This window comes from Diceros bicornis, chromosome 8 (genome assembly GCF_020826845.1).
Source record: "Diceros bicornis minor isolate mBicDic1 chromosome 8, mDicBic1.mat.cur, whole genome shotgun sequence".
In the NCBI taxonomy this organism is placed as follows: domain Eukaryota; kingdom Metazoa; phylum Chordata; class Mammalia; order Perissodactyla; family Rhinocerotidae; genus Diceros; species Diceros bicornis.
In genome coordinates this window covers 2,700,304-2,723,949 of record NC_080747.1, presented here as the reverse complement: position 1 = coordinate 2,723,949, position 23,646 = coordinate 2,700,304, and the positions used below count along the sequence as shown (strand labels likewise).

Here is a 23,646-nt window from a genome sequence, read left to right as displayed (position 1 = left end):
TTTGCTCTTAGTGAGAGTGCAAAACAATGGTAAATGAATGAGAAAAAACGATGTCAAAAATAAACCCAGAAACGCTTTTAGTGTTCAAGGAGCCCCTCCCCCATCTCTCAAAGGGCTCCTCGACCGTCTGCTCAGGAACCCTGGGCTGGGGAGCGCCCGGCCGAGCCCCGTACCCCACGGGACTAGACATGGAGACAGGCTTCGTGAGTCAGCTGTGGCCTTTGGGACAAGGGGCAGGCAGTGACTTACCAGGTCCAGGCTCCCTGCGGAGGACACGGAGCCCTGTGACTCCCTGCGGCCCACACCTCCGTTGGCATGCAGGGGGTCTTTGGGGGGAAACACAGTGACTCAGAAAACCAAACACCGCCAGCTTCCCTTTCCCTCACTTAATACAGAAACCCCACTTATTTGTTCTCATCTTCCAATCTCTACCCCTTTAGGATGAACAGAAATATGGGAAGGACAGAAGGCAGACATGGAAAAGCTCTTCCAAGGCACTGCCTCACCTCACCGAGACAGTCAGACGTGGCTGCTCAGCACGCAGCTGGAGCCCAGGCCACAGAGACGCTGCTCTTGCTCTGTCCTGGGCCGCGGCCGGCCCCCAGACGCCTGCTGCCTTATAGCAGGCCAAAAATGCAAGTGAGTGCTCCTGGGGTAGGCCCTCCCTTCCCTTCATTTAATCTGGAATTTTTATCTCAACATGTGGCTTCTGGGCCTCACTGGAAACTGTCCCGTGTGGACAGCAGTGAACATCCAGTGGTGACTGCGTCTTACCAGTGGCTCTTTCACGTCTTCCTGCAGAGTCCCAAAGTGCACCGAGAACCCCACCACCCGCTGTCACTGACTGAACTAACCGCAATCCTAGGCTAATCTAAAGCTCACGAGAACTCTGATGAAGAAAGGTCTGTTTACAACACGGTCTACTTCCCGGTCAGGCTGCTGCGCAGGGGCCTGGGCTGCAGAGGGGCATGAGGACACAGCGACTCCCAGGTCCCACTGACCTTCGGAACCACAACTACCTTCCAAAAGCAACAGATTCCCAGGAGACCAAGTCAGAGTTCCTGGGGAATGCCCTGGAGCCAGAATCTAAAGCCCTCTCCAGATGGCTCTCTAAAGATCTGCCAGGTATGGGGACCCAGCCTCCTGGGGTCTTGCTCAGGGACAGACTGCATGAGGCGATCACTCTCCTACTCCCCGGGTACCCTAGCTAACAACATTGCTTCCGTCCCTGCAATGTCCGGCTCTTAGTGGCCTCTCACTAAGTGAATTCTACAACTCTGCCTTTTCTTTTGAAAGAACACATGCATCAATTACCCACAGCACAACCCAGGAGCGTGGGGTCACCAATACCAGGCCCACAGCCTTCCTAAGCCGCCGTCTGTAAAACGGGCAAGATAAGACCTACTTTGCAGGCTGCTCTGAAGAGGAGACAGAATATACACTGTATAAGCCACATGGTACAGCACAGGCCACGTCCAGGGAGCCGCTCCCGCCCCCTCCTTCCTCCCTCAGGTGCTCCCTGCCCATGCCCTCTCCATAAGGGTCACTGCCTGATTTAAACTTGGGGTCCACAGGCCTGGAGCTTTCAAGTTATTTCCTGGAAAATAATCCCTTTCTTGAAAATCTCCAGAGAAGAAAATCCTTCCAAACCCTTCCCCCTTACGCTTTTCAGTGCCTGGTATACGCGCTTCCATCTTTCTCTGCCTAATCTGAAGGCCGTTCTGTTCCCTCTGAGCCACCTCCCGGCAGCCAGCACCCATCTGAGCTGCTGCCAGCAGCTGGCACAGGAGCCCTGAGGCCCTTAATCCGGGCTCCAGGGACAGGCCCGTCCCTCTCACACTATCTTCTCACTTACATACAAGAAAGAAACCAAGAGAAAAAATATCTAGAATGGGTGACTTTAAGATTTACAATAATAAAAAATTATAATTTTGAAAATACTTGATACCCAAACTATGGTGTTACATTTTCAAAAAAAATTACAAAGGCTCGTGTATTCCTAACATAACTAGAGAAAAGACTAGGCAGAAAAACAAGAGGCTGTCTGGGTAGACAGATGGGGGGACATTTGTATTTTCTTCTTTTTACTTGGTTGTATTTTCCAAATTTTCTCCCAAGAGTACCTATTACTGCTCTAGCAAGAAGCACAGAGGAGAGGAGCAGATGCTAGGTCCCCCTTGGGGGCGCCGTGGCCTGAGGCGGGAGCGGGTGGCAATGCACCCTCCCCCCTTTTTCAGCAGACCCTAAAGCCACCCTGCTCTGCTCTGGCTGGCCTGCCCCCACAGGCCACGCTCACAAACACAGCGCCCATTTCCCAGCTGGCTCCCCGGCGCGGCCTCAAGCCACCCCGCCCTGGAGGACAGCAGCCTCGGCTCAGCTCCTGGCCCTCCCCGTCTGCATACCACACACCGTTTGAATGGTCACCGTGATCCTTCTTCTTCTGGGACCGCCCAGTGCTCCTGGTCCTTGACCAAGAGAAGAACGCTCCTTTCCGTTTCTTCTCACTGTCCTCGTCTCCCAGTTCTTCGTTCAGGGATCTCCCTGATTTCGATTTTCCACTCAACTGTCATCAAATAGAAAATGTTATTAAAATAATGTGAAATTGTTTTAATATTACATGAAATGCAAAGGAAGCTGAGGTGAGCTGTAAAGGTAAGTACTCTATGGGATGGCACAGAGCCCACAAGGCCGGAAGGTGAAGCCCTGACAGCAGCGGGAATCCCCAACTCAGAGCCTCAGTATAAGACACATCCTAGAAGGTCCAAGTCCTAACAGCGTCTTTCATCCACTGCAAGGAAAGAATAAGCTGACTCGGGCATTTGTTTGCTTTCCCGTGGAACGGCTTTCATGGGATAAGACGGGCATGGCGGGGAGCTGAGGCACCTTTTTTGGTGTGGACACGTTGGAGTGGTCTGAGCTGATGCTGTGCTTGGAGGCCGGGCTGCTGGGGACCTGCTGCGAGTCAGGGAGAGAGCGGCCTTCCACCTCTGCTAGGATGCATTCTTGGTACAGCTGGGACTTCAGAAAGCGGGTGTAGCTATCAAACTTCATCAGATTGAAAATCTGAAGAGCAAATGCAACACCGTTTAGTTACAGAAGTAGCTAGAATACTCAGCCCCGAAGGTGCAAGGTCCCATGGGGGACCTGCAGACACCAAGCGGCCCTATTCTGAAAGGATGTCATTTCAGACCCCCACCCCCACCCCAGAGTGCTCAGAGTCATTTCCCAGTGTTCCTTTACATCCAATTGCTCTTTCTCCTAACACACCAGCTTTTCAATGATCACACTCAGAATCAGCAAATTCCAACAAGTTCTATAAAGCCAGCACCACGAGTAGACTCAGGACAGCCAACGTACAATCTTGGAGAATCTTTACTTTGCTAAATAAGAATGAAACCAAAAGCAACTGGAAATCTAAAGGAAGTGAGAACTGCCTTGAAAATACCTTCTTCCGCTTTGTTTTTTTTACATTATTCTCATGACTTTGCAGCAGAAATAATCTCTGATGAGGCCAGTGGGACATGTGTCTAAATAACATCAGGTCCAACGCACACTTTTTATCACAGTGATGTCCCAAAATTGGAAAAGATCCAAACATACATCTATATCACCACTGGTGAGTCTGAGATTTCACACAGGTGTGTATGATGTACAAGTGTGGACAGACAGGTAATTTGCAGACAGGTATACATGGTCAGGTCCTATTATTTCACAGCCAGACTGAAATCCTCAGGCCCCATCTGCCTCGCTCGGAGACCGAAGCCCAGCAGGTAAGACAGGGTGCCTTCTACCCACATCTACGCTGATCAGCAACTCTCCTCCAGATCTGGTGGCCTGCTTGGGAGCATGCTTGCTCAGATGTGAGTCCCCCACCCACCCCATGCCCTGGCTAGGAGTCCCTGGGGGAAACCAAGGCACAGACAGTCACCTGGAGCTGCTGCTCCTTGAACATGTCGGGGTGAGGGGCGCTAAGAATGTCGTCTGCCAGCTGGGCCTGGCTGTCAATGTTGACTGGAGTGGTGGCTTTGCTGCACAGGAACTTACTGAAAATCTCACGGGCCCTGTAGGAAAGCTGACAGAACACGCAAATGAGCGGGACACGCAGACCACGGGCTCCTGCCATGTGCATGTTTTCTGCTTGTTTCACTGCTGCCTTCCAAATGCCTAACAGGGTTCCAGGCACTGGCAATATATTTTCTTGGGGCCCAATAAATATTTACTGCTTAAATAAATAAATAAGAGTATGAGCCAGTAGGAAACTTCACTGAATCGGCTCCTCTCTGACTCTTCTCAATGGGCAATTGAAGTGTGCCAAAGGCTTTGGGCAGGGCTGCCGCCACAGGGGCCTCTGTGCGCGTGGTCCGTGTGTGGCGCTGCACACAGCATCGTCTTGGTAAGGTGGGGACTCCGGCCGTGCCGCGCAGAGTGTAATGGGCTGATGAGAGGCCTCGTCCGGGATGGGAGGAGGGCCACAGGCTGCCTCAGAGCAGACCATGGACCGGGACCGCGAGGGGCACTTATTTGCCCCTCATGTGCAGCACGTGCAGTGGAGCTGTACAAATGGATATTAGGATACTCTTCTGCCTAGGATTTTCTTTTAAATTACTCTTTCCACACACTGAGTGGCAGCACGTCTGCTGATGAAAGTTTTATGGCAAAAAGCATTTATGCAAATGATGTTTAGGCAAAATAAAATATCATATATATTAAGAAACTTATTCTGAAACAGAAATGTCTTTTTTAAATCATGTGAAAACACTTTCACGTGGACATTTCAAACTGCACCAGGCGCTAACCCACAGTGAAAGCATCCTGCTCTTTAACCATCCCACTTCCCAGGCAGGAAGATGCTTACCTCTTTTTTGTCGTGTGCAGGCACATGATTAAAATATTCACAGGCCTGCCAGAATAAAATGTTTTCTTCACTGAATTCCTTCCTTAGAAAATCCTAAGAAAAACATGGTCAATTAACCTTCACACAATGGTCAAAGAAAGATACATTGGTAGTTACTGTAGGCCCTACCCTCCTCCTGAGCTCAGACTGTTTCTTCATGCCTATTTTTTCCTTATTTTTACATTCACAGAAACCAGGGGGTTATAAGCACCTCTCCAGAATTTACTGGAAGGCAGTGCAAGATAAACTTAAAAGCTGCCCACACTTTAAGGACCGCCTTGGCCTTCACAGCTGTTTTCTCAAGAGCGGAACATCCCTTTCTAATAGCTGGACCTGCCAACAGGGAGCTGGCTTCCAAGCATTTACAAGAAGCTCTGATGCTTCTTGCTGCAGAGAGCTTTCCGGCAAAGAGTCAAGCCTGGACTGAGGTAGAGCTCCCCCGATCCCCTGAGCCTCAAGTGCGAGAAGCAAGTGCAGGGGGAGGGGACACCTGCGGTGGGGCTGCTCAGGGCCTGCATGGTGACCCACCACCCCACTGTCCTTGCCGTCTGAGCCAACGCGCTGAGGCCTGGGCAACGAAGCCTGCTCAAGGAGCCCCAGCAGACAGTGCAGACAGCCCTCAGGCCCCGCCACCCCTCCCTACTCACAGAGAAGTATCGAACACCAAGAGGATCCTGCAGAAGACGCTCGAACGACACTGCCCAGCTGGCAACCCTCCTCTCGCGCAGGCGCCTGCAGCTCTGCACACTGGGGAGGCTGGCATTGCTGCTCAGACTGTGGTTGCTCACGCAGTCCTTCAGATCGGCACCGTTCAGCTCTGCAGGGACCAGCACAGACCACACCTGCACATGTGTCCTCCACTCCTGCCCAGCAGTGCTCAGCCCAGCCTTGCAGGGGAGGACTGGGCCTCTTACCAAGGTGTCTTCTCTAAAACACACATTCCGTCAACAAAATACACTAAGTGCCTGCAATGTGCCCAGTGTTGTTCTAGGTACAGGGGACAGAGCCTGGACCAAGACTAAAACCCATCCTCATGAGGCCACATGCACACACACAGAGCAGTAAGAATGAAGGACCACAACCACACATGACAAGGATGCTTGTCACAAATCCACTGCTGAGCAAAAGCCAAGGATGCAACTGAGAGCTCCCAAGTGATGCCATCTGTGAGATTCGGGGAGGTGCTGGAAGTCAGGGCCGGGGCACCAGTGGGGTGAGCAGAGCGGGGTTTCCAGGACCTGGGCACGCTGCTCTCCATCTTGACAGGAACATCCACCATGTGAATCTCGCACTTGTGCACTTTTCTGCGTGTGGGATCCTCTCGGTACAAAATGTTTAGGCATCGTGTCCAAATGGAAGTATTTAAGCACACGTGTTAGTGTGACAACTCAAGTCCAGGCCAACCCAATGTGGACAACGTTACATGTACCCCAGGAGGTTTGCTCCTGAGCCACCCACAAAATGGCACTAAACAGCCTTGTTCCCATTATCTTTTAAGTAAGATCTGCAATAATCTGTTCCCCTTCACAAAGGCAAGGGGAGGTGCTGGGGAAAGCCCATGTCAGCCTCGCCCACCTCGCATGAGCAGTGCCGTGGATCTCCCGGTCCCCATGTGGGCAGGCCGGGCCAGTGAAACCTGAGAGGAAAGGACACAGCAATGGTCACATGTTCTACCATGAACATGTCTCCTTCTGTAAGAGCCCCACACGGGGCTGTTCTCTCCCCTGGTACTAAAATGAACAGGACCTCGGGCCAAGCCACAGCCTGCCAAGCACAGACGACACGGGACAGGGGACTCTCCAAACCTGCGTGGGCAGGAAGCTTCAGGTCTGGCCTGTTACCATGGCTTTGGGGAGCAAAGGTGACTAAGGAAATATTATTAGTCATAAATGCTCCCGTGTCGCTCTTTCACCTGTCCCATGGCCTGATGTGCCCGGTCACTCGTGCTCCATAAGCCATCTGGGCTGGCTGTGGTGAGGAGTCAAGTGGACGAGTCAACTGGCTTCAGCTCTAGGCTGATCATTTAAAATGCATCTTGTTAGTGACGAGGGACCAGAGGTGGGAGAAGACTAGTAAGGGAGGTCAGCGAAGCAGCGTAAATCCCCGATGGGGCAGAGGCGGTGTTAACCTTGAGACTAAACCTCGTCCACAGACGCGCTGAGAATGGTGGGCAGAGGCCCGGCCTGCGGCTGCCACTCCTACAACCCAGGACAAGCGTGACCAGAGCCCAGAGGGCTGAGAAGGAGGCCACAGTGCAGACCCCATGAATCTAGAGAAAAGGGAGACTTTAGGGGCCAAGAAAGCAAAAATTTGATCAAATCGGATCGGTATGGTAACTAGAAGCCACTTTGGGCAGAAATCATTCAAAGCTCAAAAAGCATTTAGGTTAGGAAAGAAAAGAAAAATAGAAAGTCAAAGAGTAATCAAATAACTTAAACTGCTACAGAAAAAAATTAAAATAAAATTCAGAAGTTATATAAGATCAGAGAATGGCAATTTTAATTTTTCTTTAAGGCTCATTAGAACACACCATGCTGTACCTGTTATTTTTGAGCTAAAACTCCCGTGACAGATCTGCCCCAGTGCTCACTGAAGCCTGAAGGAAGGTTCTGACTCCGAGCTCGTCGGGAAGACACAAAGCTCACCATATAAACACACTAAACCTTTACAGCAGCAAGGCCAGTCGGTGAGTGGCGGGATGAGGGTCCACACACGGCTTCTAGAGAACTCAGCAGCTCTGCATCACGCAGACAGAACCATCTGGAAAGGCCTTGCTTAAGAATCCTGACATACTGAACTCCCTTTTACATGTATGTGATGTAGGAAACACAGTTATCCGGGCGCCCACACATGCACACACTCTCTCTCTGGGGCTGAGAGCCTCACTCTTTATGTTTGATTCATGTCCAGTAACCAGAGCATTGAGGGCTAGATTCCCTAATTAACTTATAATCCCACAGACGCCCCAACAGACGTGTTATTAGAACTAGACAAGCTGAGTATAAAAGTTCTTGTTGAAAACTAAACATGGAATGCTGGAAAAACAAAATAAAACAGAGGAAGGAGGCGGGGCCCGCCCTACCTAACATTACACCACATCCCAAACGCACGTCCTGGATGGCTAGGGCGACGGTGCTGGTGCAGAAGTGGTCACCCTCCTGGGACAGAACACAAATGGATGACTCAATGAAGGGTAGAGGGACAACTGGACAACCATCTGAAAAACAATCAAATTGGAGCCCTTCCAACACACACTAAAATAAATCCCACATGAACCAAAGATTTAAAAGTAAAAAATGAAATTTAGAGAAATACCACAAGAAAGTATGGGATAATTTTTTGAAATATCTGAGTGAGAAGAGCCAGAACATGCAAGTCCAGAGCCATAAAAGACAATATTGATATAATGGACAACACATTTAAAGTCTCTGTATTTAAAATCTCAGATTTTTTTTTTAAAGATTTTATTTATTTATGTTCCCCCTCCACCAAAGCCCCAGTAGATAGTTGTATGTCATAGCTGCACATCCTTCTAGTTGCTGTATATGGGACACGGCCTCAGCATGGCTGGAGAAGCGGTGTGTTGGTGCACGCCCGGGATCCGAACCCGGGCGGCCAGCAGCGGAGCGCACGCACTTAACCGCTACGCCACGGGGCCGGCCTAAAATCTCAGATTTAAAAATCTCTGCAAAGGGGCTGGCCCCGTGGCATAGCAGTTAAGTGCGTGCTCCGCTGCTGGCGGTCCGGGTTCGGATCCCAGGCGCGCACCGATGCACCGCTTCTCTGGCCATGCTCAGGCCGCGTCCCACGTACAGCAACTAGAAGGATGTGCAACTGTGACATACAACTATCTATTGGGGTTTTGGGGGGAAAAAGGAGGAGGATTGGCAATAGATGTTAGCTCAGAGCCGGTCTTCCTCAGCAAAAAGAGGAGGATTAGCATGGATGTTAGCTCAGGGCTGATCTTCCTCACAAGAAAAAAAAAAAAACAAAAATCTCTGCATGTGAGAACAGATTGTGGTGGCCAGAGGTGGAGGTGAGCAGTGGGTGAAAGAGGCGAGGCAGTCAAAAGGTACAAATGTCCAGTTATAAAATACATAAGTCATGAGGATGTAATATACAGCTTGGTGACTATAGTTAACAACACTGTATTGTATTTTTGAAAGTTCCTAAGAGAGGAGATCTTAAAAGTTCTCATGTCAAGAAAAAAATTCTGTAACTATGGTGACAGACGTTAACTAGACTTATCGTGGTGATCCGTTCACAGTGTATACAAATATTGAATCATTATTCTGTATACCTGAAGCTAATATAATGTTGTATGTCAATTATACCTCAACAAAATAAAACAAAAAATAAATAAAATAAAATCTGTTTATGTAAAAAACACTAAAAGCTAAGTCAAAAGACAAGAAACTGTGGGAAAATACATGTAACACATTACACAAACTAGTTTTTGTTATTAAGAGCACCGACACATCCATAAGAAAGAGATCAATAAACCGAAGACCACGGACAGTCACTGAGAGGGGCTTGAGACGGCTCCTAACCACGTGGAGATGTGTTCAGCTTCCTCCAGAATAAGCTCAAGGTGAACTGAAACCATGAGCCATTTTCCACCTGCCTAATTAGCCAACATCACAATCAGCAGGGCCTGAGCAAAAGGGTGCTCTCCTGCTACATTTTACGTTGATAAACGAGGTGATCCTCACAAAGACGAAATAATCTATTTTTTAAACACTGTATAAAGTATGAGCAGCAAAACATTCGTCCTCCAGCTTTTTTTCCTTGAGGCAATAAAGGCTGAACTGAGGGATGAACAGAAGTTAACTGAACTCAAGGAAGCAAGAAAAGCCTTTCACGACTGGACAAGCACATGCAAAGGCCCTGTGGCAGAAGAAACATGGCTCATGGCGGGTGCGGGTGTGGCTGGGCCTCGGGGGCCATGTGCTGAGGAGCAGGAGTGATAAACAAGGGAATGTTAACAACAGACTTGTGTGCTTCACAGGCCCCTGTGGCTGCATGTGGAGGGCGGCCCTGAGCTCTGCCCAGGTGGAGGCCCAGCTGAGGGTGCTGGTGGCCGGGACCGTGAGGGCAGGGGAGGCAAAGAGGCAGACTGGGCACAAACTGCAGCAGAGCAGCTGAACCCCATCAAGGGTGTTGAAGCTTTTACTTCTCACATAAAAGGTGTTTGGATTCCAACAACGCAACAAGCAGAGTGATTTAGAATCTCTGCCTCCCTTGACCACACGGAGAAGAGAACATCCGCTCTGCTTTGAAGCTGCAACCCACCCCCTCCCACCCGCACGGGCCTGCCCTCTCCCCAGCCAGCTGCTCCTTAGCACTCACCACTCCAACGGACCTCTTCAGCTGCCGTGGTGCCTCAGCGCATGGTCCTTGGCTATGCCCCCATTACAGGGCGGGAGGGGGTGCTATGTATTTCCGGAATAAATGAATGAATGAATGAACGCTGACTGAATATAAATTTTAAGTGAACGATGACCCATATATTGACTAAACTCATAAGACTTGACAAGTACTAATTATTTTTTAAGACTCACAAATCAACAATTGACACTTTAAAAGTCTACTTGAGAAAGAAACTTTAAAATTAAAGAAAAGGGAACTACTGACCCCCACGGTGTGTTATGCTCTGTCGTGTCAGGGGACTGTCAGCACATTCTGAGGTCTGTATGTACTGCTTCATTGGCGCACACCAGTGCTTGCCTTGGAGTCTTGGGGCACTGACATCGTGCACAAAAAGATACACACCAGGCCTAAGAAGGCACAGGCTTGAGGGGCAGGGGGACGGCGGGACGGCAGGGAGCAGAACTAGGGGAGGGGCTGGGCTGGCGGCTGCGTGCACACAGACCCTCTCCCGGGCCAGCGGGGCTCCGGGAAGACACTCAGGAAACAAAGGGAAGAGTCACTTGAGCTGAAAACCCTAGTCTCACTGAGGGCCGCAGGCCCTGGGATCCTGGCTCTCATCTGATCCCAGGACACCGGAGAGAACTAGCTTGCCTCTGGCTCCTTGCACCGCGGGAGGTAAAAGCAGCTGCTCCTTCCCACAGTCTCCCTTTGTTTCCTTCCAGACAGGCACCCACGCTGTTTTGTTTCCCACTGAACCGGCCCCTCCCAGTGCCAGCTCCCCGGGCCTCAGCTCCAGCACCAGGGAGCTCCAAAAGTGAACAGCAGAGATGAGGACCCTGAAGGAGCCGCTCTGGGCCTTGGCGCGGGGGCTTCCTATCCGAGTCCGCAGACCGGGGCCACTTCACTCCACCATAGCCAGACCTCTAGGAACACGCACATTCTTCCAAGTGGGAAAAAGAGAGACAACCACTGGCTACCTAAAGCCTGTCAATACAGGGTTCTTCTAATCACAAGACCTCCCAGTGAATTTTTATGATGGCACGTTTTTGCAGAAGACTGCAGAGTGGCAGCGGTGGGTGCAGAGCCCCCTTGCAGAGAGGTTTCAGCGGAAGCTGCTCACGTGGATTACAGAATCCTAGCCCTCTCTGTGTGTCCTCAACACACACGGAAAGTCGCCTCATCTTTGATATCCATTTTCAGTTCTGAATTTCATAATTCACACCACCTTTAAACCCCCCTCTCTAACTGTTCTCGACACACAGAAAATAGAGCACGTTTATGGAAGGATTGACTTCAACTCTGAAATGAAATTCCTTCAAATGCCAGGATTCCTACATCAACTCAAGGCCAGAACAGAGCTGGCACATCCCAATAGGTCTCATTCACTGCTGGATTTTCTCTCGGGTGTAAGGTGTTTGGGTAAAAGCACATGCTGGTACTCTAACCAAAGAAAAACCAGCCGTGGAAGACACCCACACGTCCCGCGTTGTAGCATCACTTTAGAGAACATTTCCGGGGTTTTGTTGTCACTGTGGTGGGTTTTTTTTCTTTCAGTTGACCATTTTGAGTCAAAAAAATGCTTTCCTGGTGACAAAGTTTTTAAAGTCTACTTCAGATTTGCTGAAAATTGGAAAAGCCGCCACCTTTATTTTGGTTGGACAAACATGTAGGTCACATGTTACAAACAACTTTAATAATGCCTTAGTATTAAAGCTTTATAGATAATTCTGCAGCACGAGGCTTTAGCCCATTACCATCTCACCAGAACATCTCATCCACACCAGAATCTCACGCACTCTCAGTATTTAAATCCCACTTCGAGGTTGTGTTATGGGGCTGACTGCGCAGCTGACTCAGCCCCCTTGGCGAACGTACCTGAGGACCGCACAAGTCAGCCTGCCCCGCCAACCATGACATGGCGCACAGAGACGAGGGACTTTACCTGGGTGGAGCTGATAAGAGCCACTGTGATGCCATCTAACCAAATACTTCCAACCATTCACTGCAAACCACCCCTCTGAATCCATACCAGGGTCAGCCGGTACAGCCCCCGGGGCCCTGGGCAAAGGCGCGGGCCACACACAGAGACATCCTTCCTTAGCTCGCGCTCCCCAAGGAGGCCAATTAGTGCACTTTCTCCAGCGGTCCCAGTCGGCAGGCTGACAAAGGTGATTCTCTCCCTTCGTGCTCAGGAGAGGAAAGCAATAGTATACTTAACACAAAGCAGTACAGAAGAAGCATGCATAATTCATGGGGAGACCTTTAGCCTGCTGTTGCTAAGGGCCCTTGAATTATTTAGTCAGGCAGCACACAGCCACAGAAACTGCACGCTGGAGGTACAAATGCAGAGGAAGAAACCCTGAGCAGGGCCTTCCAACATGCTGCTCTCTTTCAGTCATTTGCTTTTTGTTAAACTAGCAGCAGTAAAGGAAGAAAATAAATACCTGTAGCTTTTTATAATAATTACGAGGTTTTAAAACTCTTATTTCCCTGTGTACCTTAAATTTTTTTTTTTGGTGAGGAAGATTGGCCCTGAGCTAATATCCATGCCCATCTTCCTCTACTTTATATGTGGAACGCCTGCCACAGCATGGCTTGATAAGCAGTGCGTAGGTCTGTGCCCAGGATCCGAACCTGCGAACCCCGGGCTGCCAAACTGGAGCACGTGAACTTAACCACTACGCCACTGGGCCGGCCCCAAATTAAAAATTTTTTAATCCTATAAACATAAAACCTATCTTTTTTTTTTATTGTGAAATTTTTGTTGTACTTTATTGTTTGTCAGTCACCATATAAGTGCATCCCTCCACCCCTTGTGGCCACTCCCCACCCCCCTAGCCCTTGGTCACCACCAAACAGTTCTATCTGTCCGTGTGTTGGTTTATCTTCCACATATGAGTGAAATCATGCACTGTTTGTCTTTCTCTTTCTGGCTTACTTCACTTAACATAATACCCTCCAGGTCCATCCATGTTGTTGCAAATGGGACGATTTTGTCTTTTCATAAAACCTATCTTTTTAATGAGATGGTGATCAACAAAAACTGCATGGTACCAGGACTAAGTATTAGTTAGGTAACAAGCAGCTACACGAAACACAACCACTTATAACTGTAAGCAGCATTTTTAGGTCAAAGCAAAGTGTGCACATGACTGTGTTCCACAAAAGCCTTATTTCCAAAGGTGGCGGGGAAGGATCGGCTCCAGGCTGACTCCGGCTCTAGACTCCTGGATGGCCACTGCTACACGAACAACTGCAACTGATGACTGTTCTATTAAAAGATGTTAAGTCAATCTCAACATTTTCCAAGGAACCAATTCTGGAAAAGGGTGTAAAGGTGAAGCTTAGCCTCAGTTGGTCCTACCTTCCTATCAATGTCCTTTTTGACCTCAGGTTTCAAATTTCCAAAGCACATGAAGACACGCCCACAACCATTCACCAGCGAGGCAGCAGAGCACAGGAGGGGCAGCAGCGAGCCAGGCCCTTTCTGGCCCTGTGACCTAGGGTAGGCCCCAGTCCCTCTGTGCCTCCGTCCCCTTGTTTGCACAGGGCTCCTCGGGTTGCCATGAGGACAGCACTAGTGAGATGCGAAGGTCCCTGGAGCCATACCTGGCACGGCAGGTGCTCAGAAGGGCAGAGTGATGAGTACAGCTCAACAAAGCTGGGGTGAGAGGACACTGGACACAAGACACCGTGGGCAACACCTGCACTCGCACTACAGCTGCCGCTGCCATGGGCCATACATGCCACCCTTTTGGGGCAACTTTTTATTTTGATATAATTTCAAACTTGCAGAAAGGTTATAAGAATAGTAAAAGGAACTCCCATACACCCTTCACCCAGATTCACCAAACGTCTACATTGTGTTCTGTTTGCTATAGCATTCTGTCTGTCTCTCCCCCTCTCATTCCCTTCTTCCCATTCTCCTTTACACACACACACACACACACACACACACACACACACACACACACGTAAGTTCTTCTGATCTATTTGAGATTAAGTTGGAGACAGCATACCTCTTTGCCCCTAAATACTTCAGTGTGTATTTCCAAAGAATAAGGACATTCTCTTTCATAACCACAGTAGAGCCTTCAAAATTGGGAAAAGTAGCACAGTCCATATTCCAATTTCATCAATAATGTCCTTTCTAGCTACTTCCTCCCAGGTCCAGGATCGAATTCAGCATCACCTAGTTGTCATGTCTCTTGTAAAGCTCCTAGCCTTTCCTTGTGTTTCTAGACCTAGACACAGGCCAGTTCTTTGGGAGACTGTCCCCCAGTTTGGGTTGTCTGCTGTTTCCTTGTGGGTTGGCAGGAATACTCCAGAGGTGACGTACGTCCTTCTTGGTACCGCTCATTAGGAGACACATGATGTCAGTTTATTGCCACATTGGTGATGCCCGGTTAGGGTGCAGGTTTCTCCACTGTAGAGTTACTATCTTCCCCTGTGAGATGATGTATATATCTTGTTCCTCATCAAGCTTGTCTCCACTACTCTGGCATCCAGTGATGTTTTTCTTAGGCCATCATTCCTCCTCCATTTTCAGTTGGCATCTACTGTAAGAAAGAGCTTTCCCTTCTTCCCCACTTATTATAAATTCATTTATCTATATCAGTATGTACTCAATGAATTTTTGTTTTATTCAATGGCTTATAATCCATAAACATCTGGTTTTTTTTTTTTGTTTGCTTTATGCTCTGCCTCCCTTCAAGTTAGTACCTGGGTCCTTCTGGTAAGTTTTCATCATGCATTGAGCACTTCCTTATTTTCTGGTGTACAAAAAACTGTGCCAGCTCATTTTGTACTTTCCCTGCCCCAGCCCAGGAATTAGTCTTTGCTCCAAGGAGCCTGGTTCCTTTTACTGAAGAATGGTATTTAGACACCAACATCTAGACACAAGCGGTGTTCATCGCTACTGAGGGGTTTCATTGCTTCCAGGCCCTTCCAATGGACAGAGCTAGGAAATATTGATACATACCCCCCCAAACACACACATGAATACACAGATGTGCATGTATCTCTACGTTTATTTCTACATCTATACATCCACCTGTTACAACCATGAGTTCACACAGACACCTCCAACTCCACCCCAGCCCCAAGCGCATCCCCTTTTCCATATGTGTAACTAACTCCCTCCCCGATGGTGGAGAACTGGGCTCCCATTATCCTTGATGTATTTACTCATTTGCTCAAGCATAGAATACACTTGAACTATCTACAAGTTAGTTTAAGAACTGCTAACCCATACCTGCAAAAAACAACCTACTAACTAGAGTTTAATCTTTGTTTATAGTTCTTTTTTACATAAAATATGTATACAGTGAAATGCACGGTCTTAGGTGCAGAACTCAATGAGTTTTAAAATCATGTCGTCTACTTTTTAAAGCCTGCGCCTGCTCACCAAGTGAACTTGTCCACCCTTCAAACTGACCAGGCCTTGAGATACCTGAGATAGCCCTGGAGAGCAGGTAAAACACCTTACAATTCATATGGAACCCTCAATGTATACTGTACTTCCGTATACTTCCAAGGACCAGAAGAAATGTGGGCCTGAACAGGAGAAATCTAAATTCTGAGTCTTCCCTGGAGTCAGTACTAGAAAAGTCTGATTTATAACTGTTCTGGCAGAGCAGAGTAAAACAAACTTTCCACATCTGAAATGACACAGTCCTTCTGGAGAGTGAAATGCCAAGCAGATGGGGGTGAAATGCTGCAAGAGCTCACAAGGCCACGTGAGTAGGCAGAAGAGGCACCAAAAAGGGTCGGTGTGGGAAGTGTGAGGCGACAAGTGGAGACGAGTGAATTTTGTCACTTGTTACACTGAATTTTCAGGATTCTAGGCTCAGAGCTATCAACTATGATCACAAGCGGCTGGCAGACTAAAGGTGGTATCTGACCACAGGGAGCCTCCGTGACTCACCAAAAGGGGACACAGGACATTTTTCAAAGATTAGCCTTAATCAAATTCATTTATGCTGACTTGAACAAAAAATTTACATTATTCACTTACTAATTAATTCCTTTGTGAAATTCATGTATTTCATTTCAATGAATGAAATACACATATTTTATGAAGACGCTCTTTTATTCCCATGCCAAGGGCCACAACATGAAGTGTAGACCCTCCAACTGTGGCCTGTCCCTGTCTAGAGGACACTGCCCAATGGAGAAGCCCAAGGACCCCAAATGCGGGGCTCCAGGAAGAAGACTCAAAACTGGTGCTAAACCCTCCCCACAGCCAAGGTAGGGCCACCCACACAGGAAACTCAAGGCAAGGCTCGAGCCCCTGCCTGCAGTGAGAAGAGGCAATGTCACCTTCCCGGCCAGGGTGGGGCTGTAAGGCCGGCCATCAGGGAAGGAAAAGGATCAAGTGTATAAAATTACAAAGGATGCACGGGAAAGGCGCCCTCTCCATCAGGGATGGCACTTAGAGCTACTCCTGTAAGTGGAAAAGAGGTAATACTGAGACAAAGGAGAAGACCCACTTTATGTCAGGGGTAACCTGTGCAGTTTTTCAGCAATGGCAACCGTGAGCCTGGGTTTTCTGGGACAGTTATGATTTCTCATAATTTTAATAATGATAATATGTTAGATGTAAAACTAAACACAATGTAATATTTATACCTTTTATACAACTTCCAAATAAAATAATCAAATTTAAAAAGTCATTTGTCCAAAATTGGGTTCCAAAATTCTGGTCACCATGCTGGTTCCTGTACCCTGGGGGCCCTCAGCAACCCCACCCGCCCCCACAGGCAGCTCACCTGCTCTTCCTCCTGCAGAGGGGGCCACTGACAGGCAGGCTTCTAGAGCCCGCTGTCACTGGTTTATATTTCTCTAGGGGGTGGGGCCTGCCGCCATTGTCTATATGTCTTCAGGGGGTGGGGCCTGTCACCATTGGCCAGCACATCTCCAGTGGGTGGAGCTCAAGGCTGGGTGCCCACCTCCCAGGCTTGCCCTCTTTCCCTCCCGCTTGCCTTGGGGATCTGTCCAGCCTGACTCTTCTATGGAATAAGCAGATGATCAGGGCTCCACTACACGGGAGAGCCAACCATTCTCTATGTTTTCCTCCTAAAACTGGGTGGGGACATTTAAGATAAGCAAGAGGTAAATGGGCCACTCTGACTCTCATTTAATCAACAGCTATTTGTTGAAGGTCTACTCTGTGGCAAGCTCTGTCCTAGGAGCCGGAGTCTCCAGCCCAGCTCCACCTGGCACAGGTGTGGTGCTTCACAGTGTGGGTTCCAGTCTCACTGCCTGGTTGAATCAGAGCCCCATTTTTCTGGCTGGGCATGGTACTCACCCTGTGTAACACTGCAGTGAGAACTACGGACCAGGGACTCAAGTCACAGGGAAACCGTGAGAACACCACTCCTTACCAAGTCACTATGAGTCACTTCACCTTTCTATAAATCTGTGGTAGTAAGTCTATACTGGTGTCATAGGAACACTGTGACAAACAGTACCAGACACGTAGTAGGCATTCAAAAATATTGACTGAATAAGTGGATCATGTGTCACAAATACAAGCTAATGAGCTGGTACAGGCTGAAAGGCATGTAACTTCAAATTACATATATCTTGCAGTTTTAATGCACAATTCATGAAATATTTTCTGCTTTATAAAATTTAAACATAAATCTAAAATCCCTATTGATCATTACCTAAAATCTGGGTCCTATCTCCCCTCCCCAGAGAAAATCCATCTTATTAATTTGGTGTTGATCCTTCCAAATATTTTTTAATGCTTTTACCAACATATATATGTTTCCATAGAAACAATGTGTATTGTTTAGGTATGTCACTAATTTTTATCTTTCTGAACTCCATTAGTTCTAAAAGGCCAGGCCATGTGATTGATATGCTTTGAGTTCTCCATTTAGATGATAATATCATTCAAGAAAAACAATTATTTGGTTTCTTCCTTTACAAATTTTTATTTATTTATTTATTTTTCCCCCCAAAGCCCCAGTAGATAGTTGTATGTCATAGCTGCACATCCTTCTAGTTGCTGTATGTGGGACGCAGCCTCAGCATGGCCGGAGAAGCGCTGCGTTGGTGTGCGCCTGGGATCCGAACCCGGGCCGCCAGCAGCGGAGCACACGCACTTAACCGCTAAGCCACGGGGCCGGCCCACAAATTTTTCAATGTATTTATTTTTCTTGCCTTAGAGTGTTGGTCAGAATCTCCAATACAATGTTAAATAGTTGCTGAGATAGGGAACATCCTTGTCTTATTCCTGGCTCTAATGGAGATGCTTCTAATGTTTGACTATTAAGGCTACCTTTTAAAGAACAGAGTGGGTACTTAGTTTATCAGAGGCTCCTTCAGCCTCTATTGTGATAATTATATGGTTTTACTCCTTTAACTTATTAATATAACACAATCTGTTTATGTGCCCATGATATTCCACTGCCAAAATGTAAGCCCCATGAAGTCAGGGACTTCGTTTTGTTCATCAATGTATCCCCAGTGCCCAGAACAGTTTTTAAAAGAAAGTAGGAGCTCAAAAAATAATTGTTAAATAAATGAATGGTGACTCAAATGGAAAATGTTGAACTATCTTTGCATTCCTCAAGGAAAATTCACTTCATAAGGATGCATTAAAAAAAAAAAAACACTGCTGGATTCAATTTACTAATACTTTATTTAGGAAGTTTCCATATTACTTCCTAAGTGAAATTGGCTACTAATTTAATTTTGTGCCATCCTTGTTCAGTTTTGGTATCAAGGTTATGCTAGCCTTGCAAAGTGAGTTCAGTAGCTTCCCATCTTCTATACCCTGTGTGGTGGACCATATTAAGTTCAAAATATTTGCTGCCCCTCCCTGTGGGAGGATTACCCATGCCCTCAGCATTGACGACAGGCTTGGCCCTGTGATGTGCTTTGGCCAACGAATGTGAGGGAGTATTACATGCGCCACTTCGGGGGGGAGCTTTAGGAGCTAATGCCTGGTTCTGCCATGTCTTTTCCCTCTGCCACAAGACCCACAGTGTCCCACAGACCCACGGTGTCCCATAGAGGCATTTTTCCGACAGCCTGGCTCCTGGAGTGAAAACACTAAGAACAAAAACAAAGCCAAATTGCAGTAGGCATACATCGTAAGTAAGAAAGAAATTTTTTATTTTTAAAGCCACTAAGATTTTGGAGTTATTTGTTATTGCAACATTATTTATCCTAAGCTGATTAACATACTCACCTATAAATTGGTTTGGGCACAGTGCCTTTTGGGGGGTAAATCCTTGACTTCCAAATCATTTTTGCCTATGTTGATTTACGTAACCAAAGTTTCTTTTTCTTCCTAGGCCAACTTTGATCATTTATATTTTCTTAAAAGTTGTCCAGGGCCGGCCCCGTGGCTTAGCGGTTGAGTGCGCGCGCTCCACTGCTGGCGGCCCGGGTTCTGACCCCGGGTGCGCGCCGACGCACCGCTTCTCCGGCCATGCTGAGGCCACGTCCCACATGCAGCAACTAGAGGGATGTGCAGCTATGACATACAACGATCTACTGGGGCTTTGGGGAAAATAAATAAATAAATAAAAATTAAAAAAAAAAAAAGTTGTCCAATTGTTCTGGTAATCAAATGTATTAGTATAAATTTATTCACAGAATTTTCTTATAACTTTACTTCTTCTGTAACTGTAGCTAGGACCCCTTTTTCATTATTGATGTTATCTTTGTCTTTTCTCTCTTTTTCCGGATCATATTTGCCAAAGACTTACCTTTTGGTTTTATTAATCAGCTACATTAAACAAACTGTTTGTTTTGTTTTATATTTTTTTAGTTTCTGCTTTATCTTTATTATTTCCTTAATCTTAATTTGCATTTATACTGTTCTGTTTTTTCACTACTTTCTTATGCGGGAAGCTTATTTCTTATATTTTCCAACTTTTCTTTTTTATAATACATGCATTTAATGCTACAAATTTTTCTCTGAAAGTCACTTTGGCTATATCTCACTGATGTTATTGTGAGATAACTGTAATAATTGTTAAACAGTTCTAAATTGTATTATAATTTCAATTTTAATTTTTTCCTTAACCTATGGATTACTTTGAAGTATAGTTTTAAACTTTCAAATGTATGGATTATTTTTTGTTGTCTTTTTGTGCTTGACATATTTAATTACATTGCTGTCACTAGATGTGATCTGTATGCTATAAATATCTTTTAAATTTGTAGCAACTGCATTTCTGGCATAGGATATAGTGAACTTTGGTGAATATTCTACACACCTTTGGGAAAAAAGTGTATTCCCTATTGGTGCAAAGTTCTGTATGTATAGCTGTTAGATTTAATTTGTCCGTTTTATCATTCAAGTACTCTGTGACCTTATTATTCTTTATCAGCTTGATCTCTCAGTTTCTGAAAAAGGTATACTACAGTCCCCTCGAGGAGTCCTTCTCCACTTTTATTGTAGTTCCATCTAATTTTGCTTCATAAATGCAACGCTCTGTTTTTGGTGCACACTGCCCTCTTTGTTCTTTTTTACTGTGTTTTCACTTTGAATTACTTTGCCTGATATTAATATTGTCATGCCAGTTTTCTTTTTTCTTAGTATCTGCTTGGTATATCTTCTTTCATTTAATTATTTTCAATCTACCTGTGTTGTCTTGTTTTAAAATTGGATTTGTAACGATCTCAATGGAGAGTGTCTCTCCTTTGAGCCCTTTCTCTTCCACTGATGGCATAATCTTCAGGACCTGCCTAGGCTCCTTCTCCATCCAGTCCCTCCAGGCAATTTTATCCACTTCCAGGGTTAAATTATATTGGAAATGCAATTGAAACAACAATAGTAACACCAATAATGGCAGCTATCACTTGTAGAGCTCTTTATTATGTGCCAGGTACTGTTCTAAGTGCATCACATATATGAATTCATTTAATTCTCACAATAACTCTGTGAGCTGGTCCTAGTACCCCCATTTTAAAGATGAGAGAACTGAGGCACACAGCTAGCAGCAGTGTCGGGATTTAAACCTAGACAGTGTGGCCCCCAAGTTCATGCTCTTACTTACGCGTCCTATTGCCTCTCAGATCTCCACCCCCAGCTGTCTTCCAACTTTCTACTTATTTCATAGGTCTGAGACTCCCCTTTTCTGCATGATCTCTAATTATTCAAGTTTACCAAGGCATTAAATTCCACTGATAGACTGATGACTCCCAAATTTATGCTTCCAGGCCCACCCACTTTTCTGCATTCCATATTCATTTATCCAACTGTCTACACAACATCTCCACTTGGAAATTGAACGCGCGTCTCAAAAGTCTCAGGTCCAAAGCAGAACTTTTGTTAGTGCCCCCTGAGCCACTTCTCCCCACCACCCCTGCAAATGCCATGATCACCCCCCAGTCGCCCAAGCAAAAAGCCTGAGGTCGGTTTTGGGTCCGCTCTCAGCTCACTCCACACTCTCCCCATGGACACACAGCCATTCTCCCTCAGGTTTCCTGCTACCCCCAGCTGCTCCTTCTTGGCTTTTTCTTGGTTCCTCCTATCTCCCCAAACTCGTATTAGGGTTCACCTCAACTCATCTTTCAGGTCTCAGCTTTGCCCAGCCATGCCGACCCCTGGCTGAATTAGGCCCTGCTGCACCCTCGCATGGCTCCTCATCTCCTCCTTCACACCAGCATCACATCCCACTACAATCTGTCAGTGACCCAGAGGCATGCATGACCTTTCCACTGGCTTCTCTCTGATCTGATGGGTCACCTCATACACAAGTCCTCACAAAGTCTAGTATATTACTTCTCCCTCACCTTCTTTTGAACAATGAAGTCTATTTGAAGGTGACACATTAGCCTGAAATAATCTCAATTAATGCTGGTTTTAGATATTTATAGAGATCAGTCATCTAAAAGAAATGTTTTTTAAAAGACAAACAAACCAAGCCAGAGTTAGTATTTATTCTTAGGGGAATGACCTCAAGCTTTTTAGAGAGCAAGACATTAAGTGGCTACATAACGAAGATCACAAATGTAGTTACAAAACAATTTTTTTTTCTTTTCTTTTTTTGTGAGGAAGATTAGCCCTGAGCTAACATCCACTGCCAATCCTGCTCTTTTTGCTGAGGAAGATCGGCCCTGGGCTAACATCCGTGCCCAGCACCCTCCACCTTATATGGGATGCCAGCACAGCATGGCTTGACAAGCAGCACATCAGTCTGTGCCCGGGATCCGAACCTGCGAACCCCGGGCTGCCGAAGTGGAGCACACGAACTTAACCACTACGTCTCCAGGCAGGATCCTACAAAACAATTTTTAAAATTCCATTTCCTAATGTCCATGGCTGTTTGTGGCTTATGATAACATTTCCAGTGAAAGCATCATACACAGATTCCAAAAGTGCTGTATCTCAACCAGTTCAGACAGAAGCCAAGATGACTCTGGGAAACTGTCAGCAACTTACAAACTGGCTCTAAAATGTATAAGGAAATACAAAGGGCCTGGAATAACCAAAGCAATCCTCAAGACACACAGAACTGAGACTGTACTACCAGATCTCAAAACGCACTACAGAGTGACAGTCATTACGACACGAGGTGCTGATCCAATGACAGACAAAGAGACCAATGGAACAGAAGACAGAGGCCAGAAACAGACCTGCAAATATATGATTCCCTGATAAAGGCGCTGCTTCAATTCAGTGGGGAAAGGATCCTCTTTCCAATAAACGGAGCTGGGTCAACTAGATCTTGTGTGGGAAGAAATGAATCTTGTCTCTAACTCACATCATACACAGAAAATCAGTTACAGATGATCAGAGATTTCAACGTGAAAGATAAAACAGTAATGGCTCTACTTTCATGGTCTGAGGAAGGGCAATGCCTGCTTTAAAAGGACATGAAAAGCATTACCAGGAAGGAAAAAATGATAAATTGGATGATATTAAGATCAAGAACTTTTGGTCATCAGAATACAGCACTAAGAGAATGAACAGGTAAGCTGTAGAGGGCTTACCTGCATGCATAAATCCAACACAGGAATCACTTCCAGAATATATTTCTAAAACTTGCTACAAATCAATAAGGAAAGGCAGATGATCTAATAGAAAAATGGGCATAAGTCTTGCATAGGGACTTCCCAAACAAGAATATTCAAACAGCTAAAAACATATGAGAAGGTGCTCATTTCATTAGCCATCAGGGAACTGCAAACTAAAACCACAGTCCAATGCCCCACATACCTATTCAAAGACTAAAATGAAAACAGACAATATAGAGCACTGAGAGGATGTGGAATACCCAGAATTCTCCTACACTGCTGGTCGGTGTATACATTCTAAAATTATTTTGGAAAACTGGCAGTTTTTACCACAGCTCAATATACACAAACTCTATGACCAGCACATCACAACAGAAATGTGTGCAGATATCCAC

At 46.5% G+C, this 23,646-nt stretch overlaps 1 protein-coding gene across 6 annotated transcripts in view; it reads right to left on the bottom strand.

The window, feature by feature from the left end:
* Window positions 1–23,646, bottom strand: part of RGS12 (regulator of G protein signaling 12) — a 130,420-nt gene that overhangs the window by 20,028 nt on the left and 86,746 nt on the right. For 5 of the 6 annotated variants that reach the window (XM_058546626.1, XM_058546627.1, XM_058546625.1 and 2 more), the window contains exons 5-10: window positions 5,542–5,711; window positions 4,856–4,948; window positions 3,929–4,072; window positions 2,884–3,063; window positions 2,410–2,563; window positions 250–326 (exon numbers count right to left, since the gene is read on the bottom strand). In XM_058546626.1, coding sequence (XP_058402609.1) covers window positions 250–326; window positions 2,410–2,563; window positions 2,884–3,063; window positions 3,929–4,072; window positions 4,856–4,948; window positions 5,542–5,711 — 818 coding nt within the window. Of the gene's footprint in view, window positions 1–249; window positions 327–2,409; window positions 2,564–2,883; window positions 3,064–3,928; window positions 4,073–4,855; window positions 4,949–5,541; window positions 5,712–7,976; window positions 8,053–23,646 lie in introns of all 6 variants that reach the window. The other variant, XM_058546630.1, reaches the window with a different exon arrangement.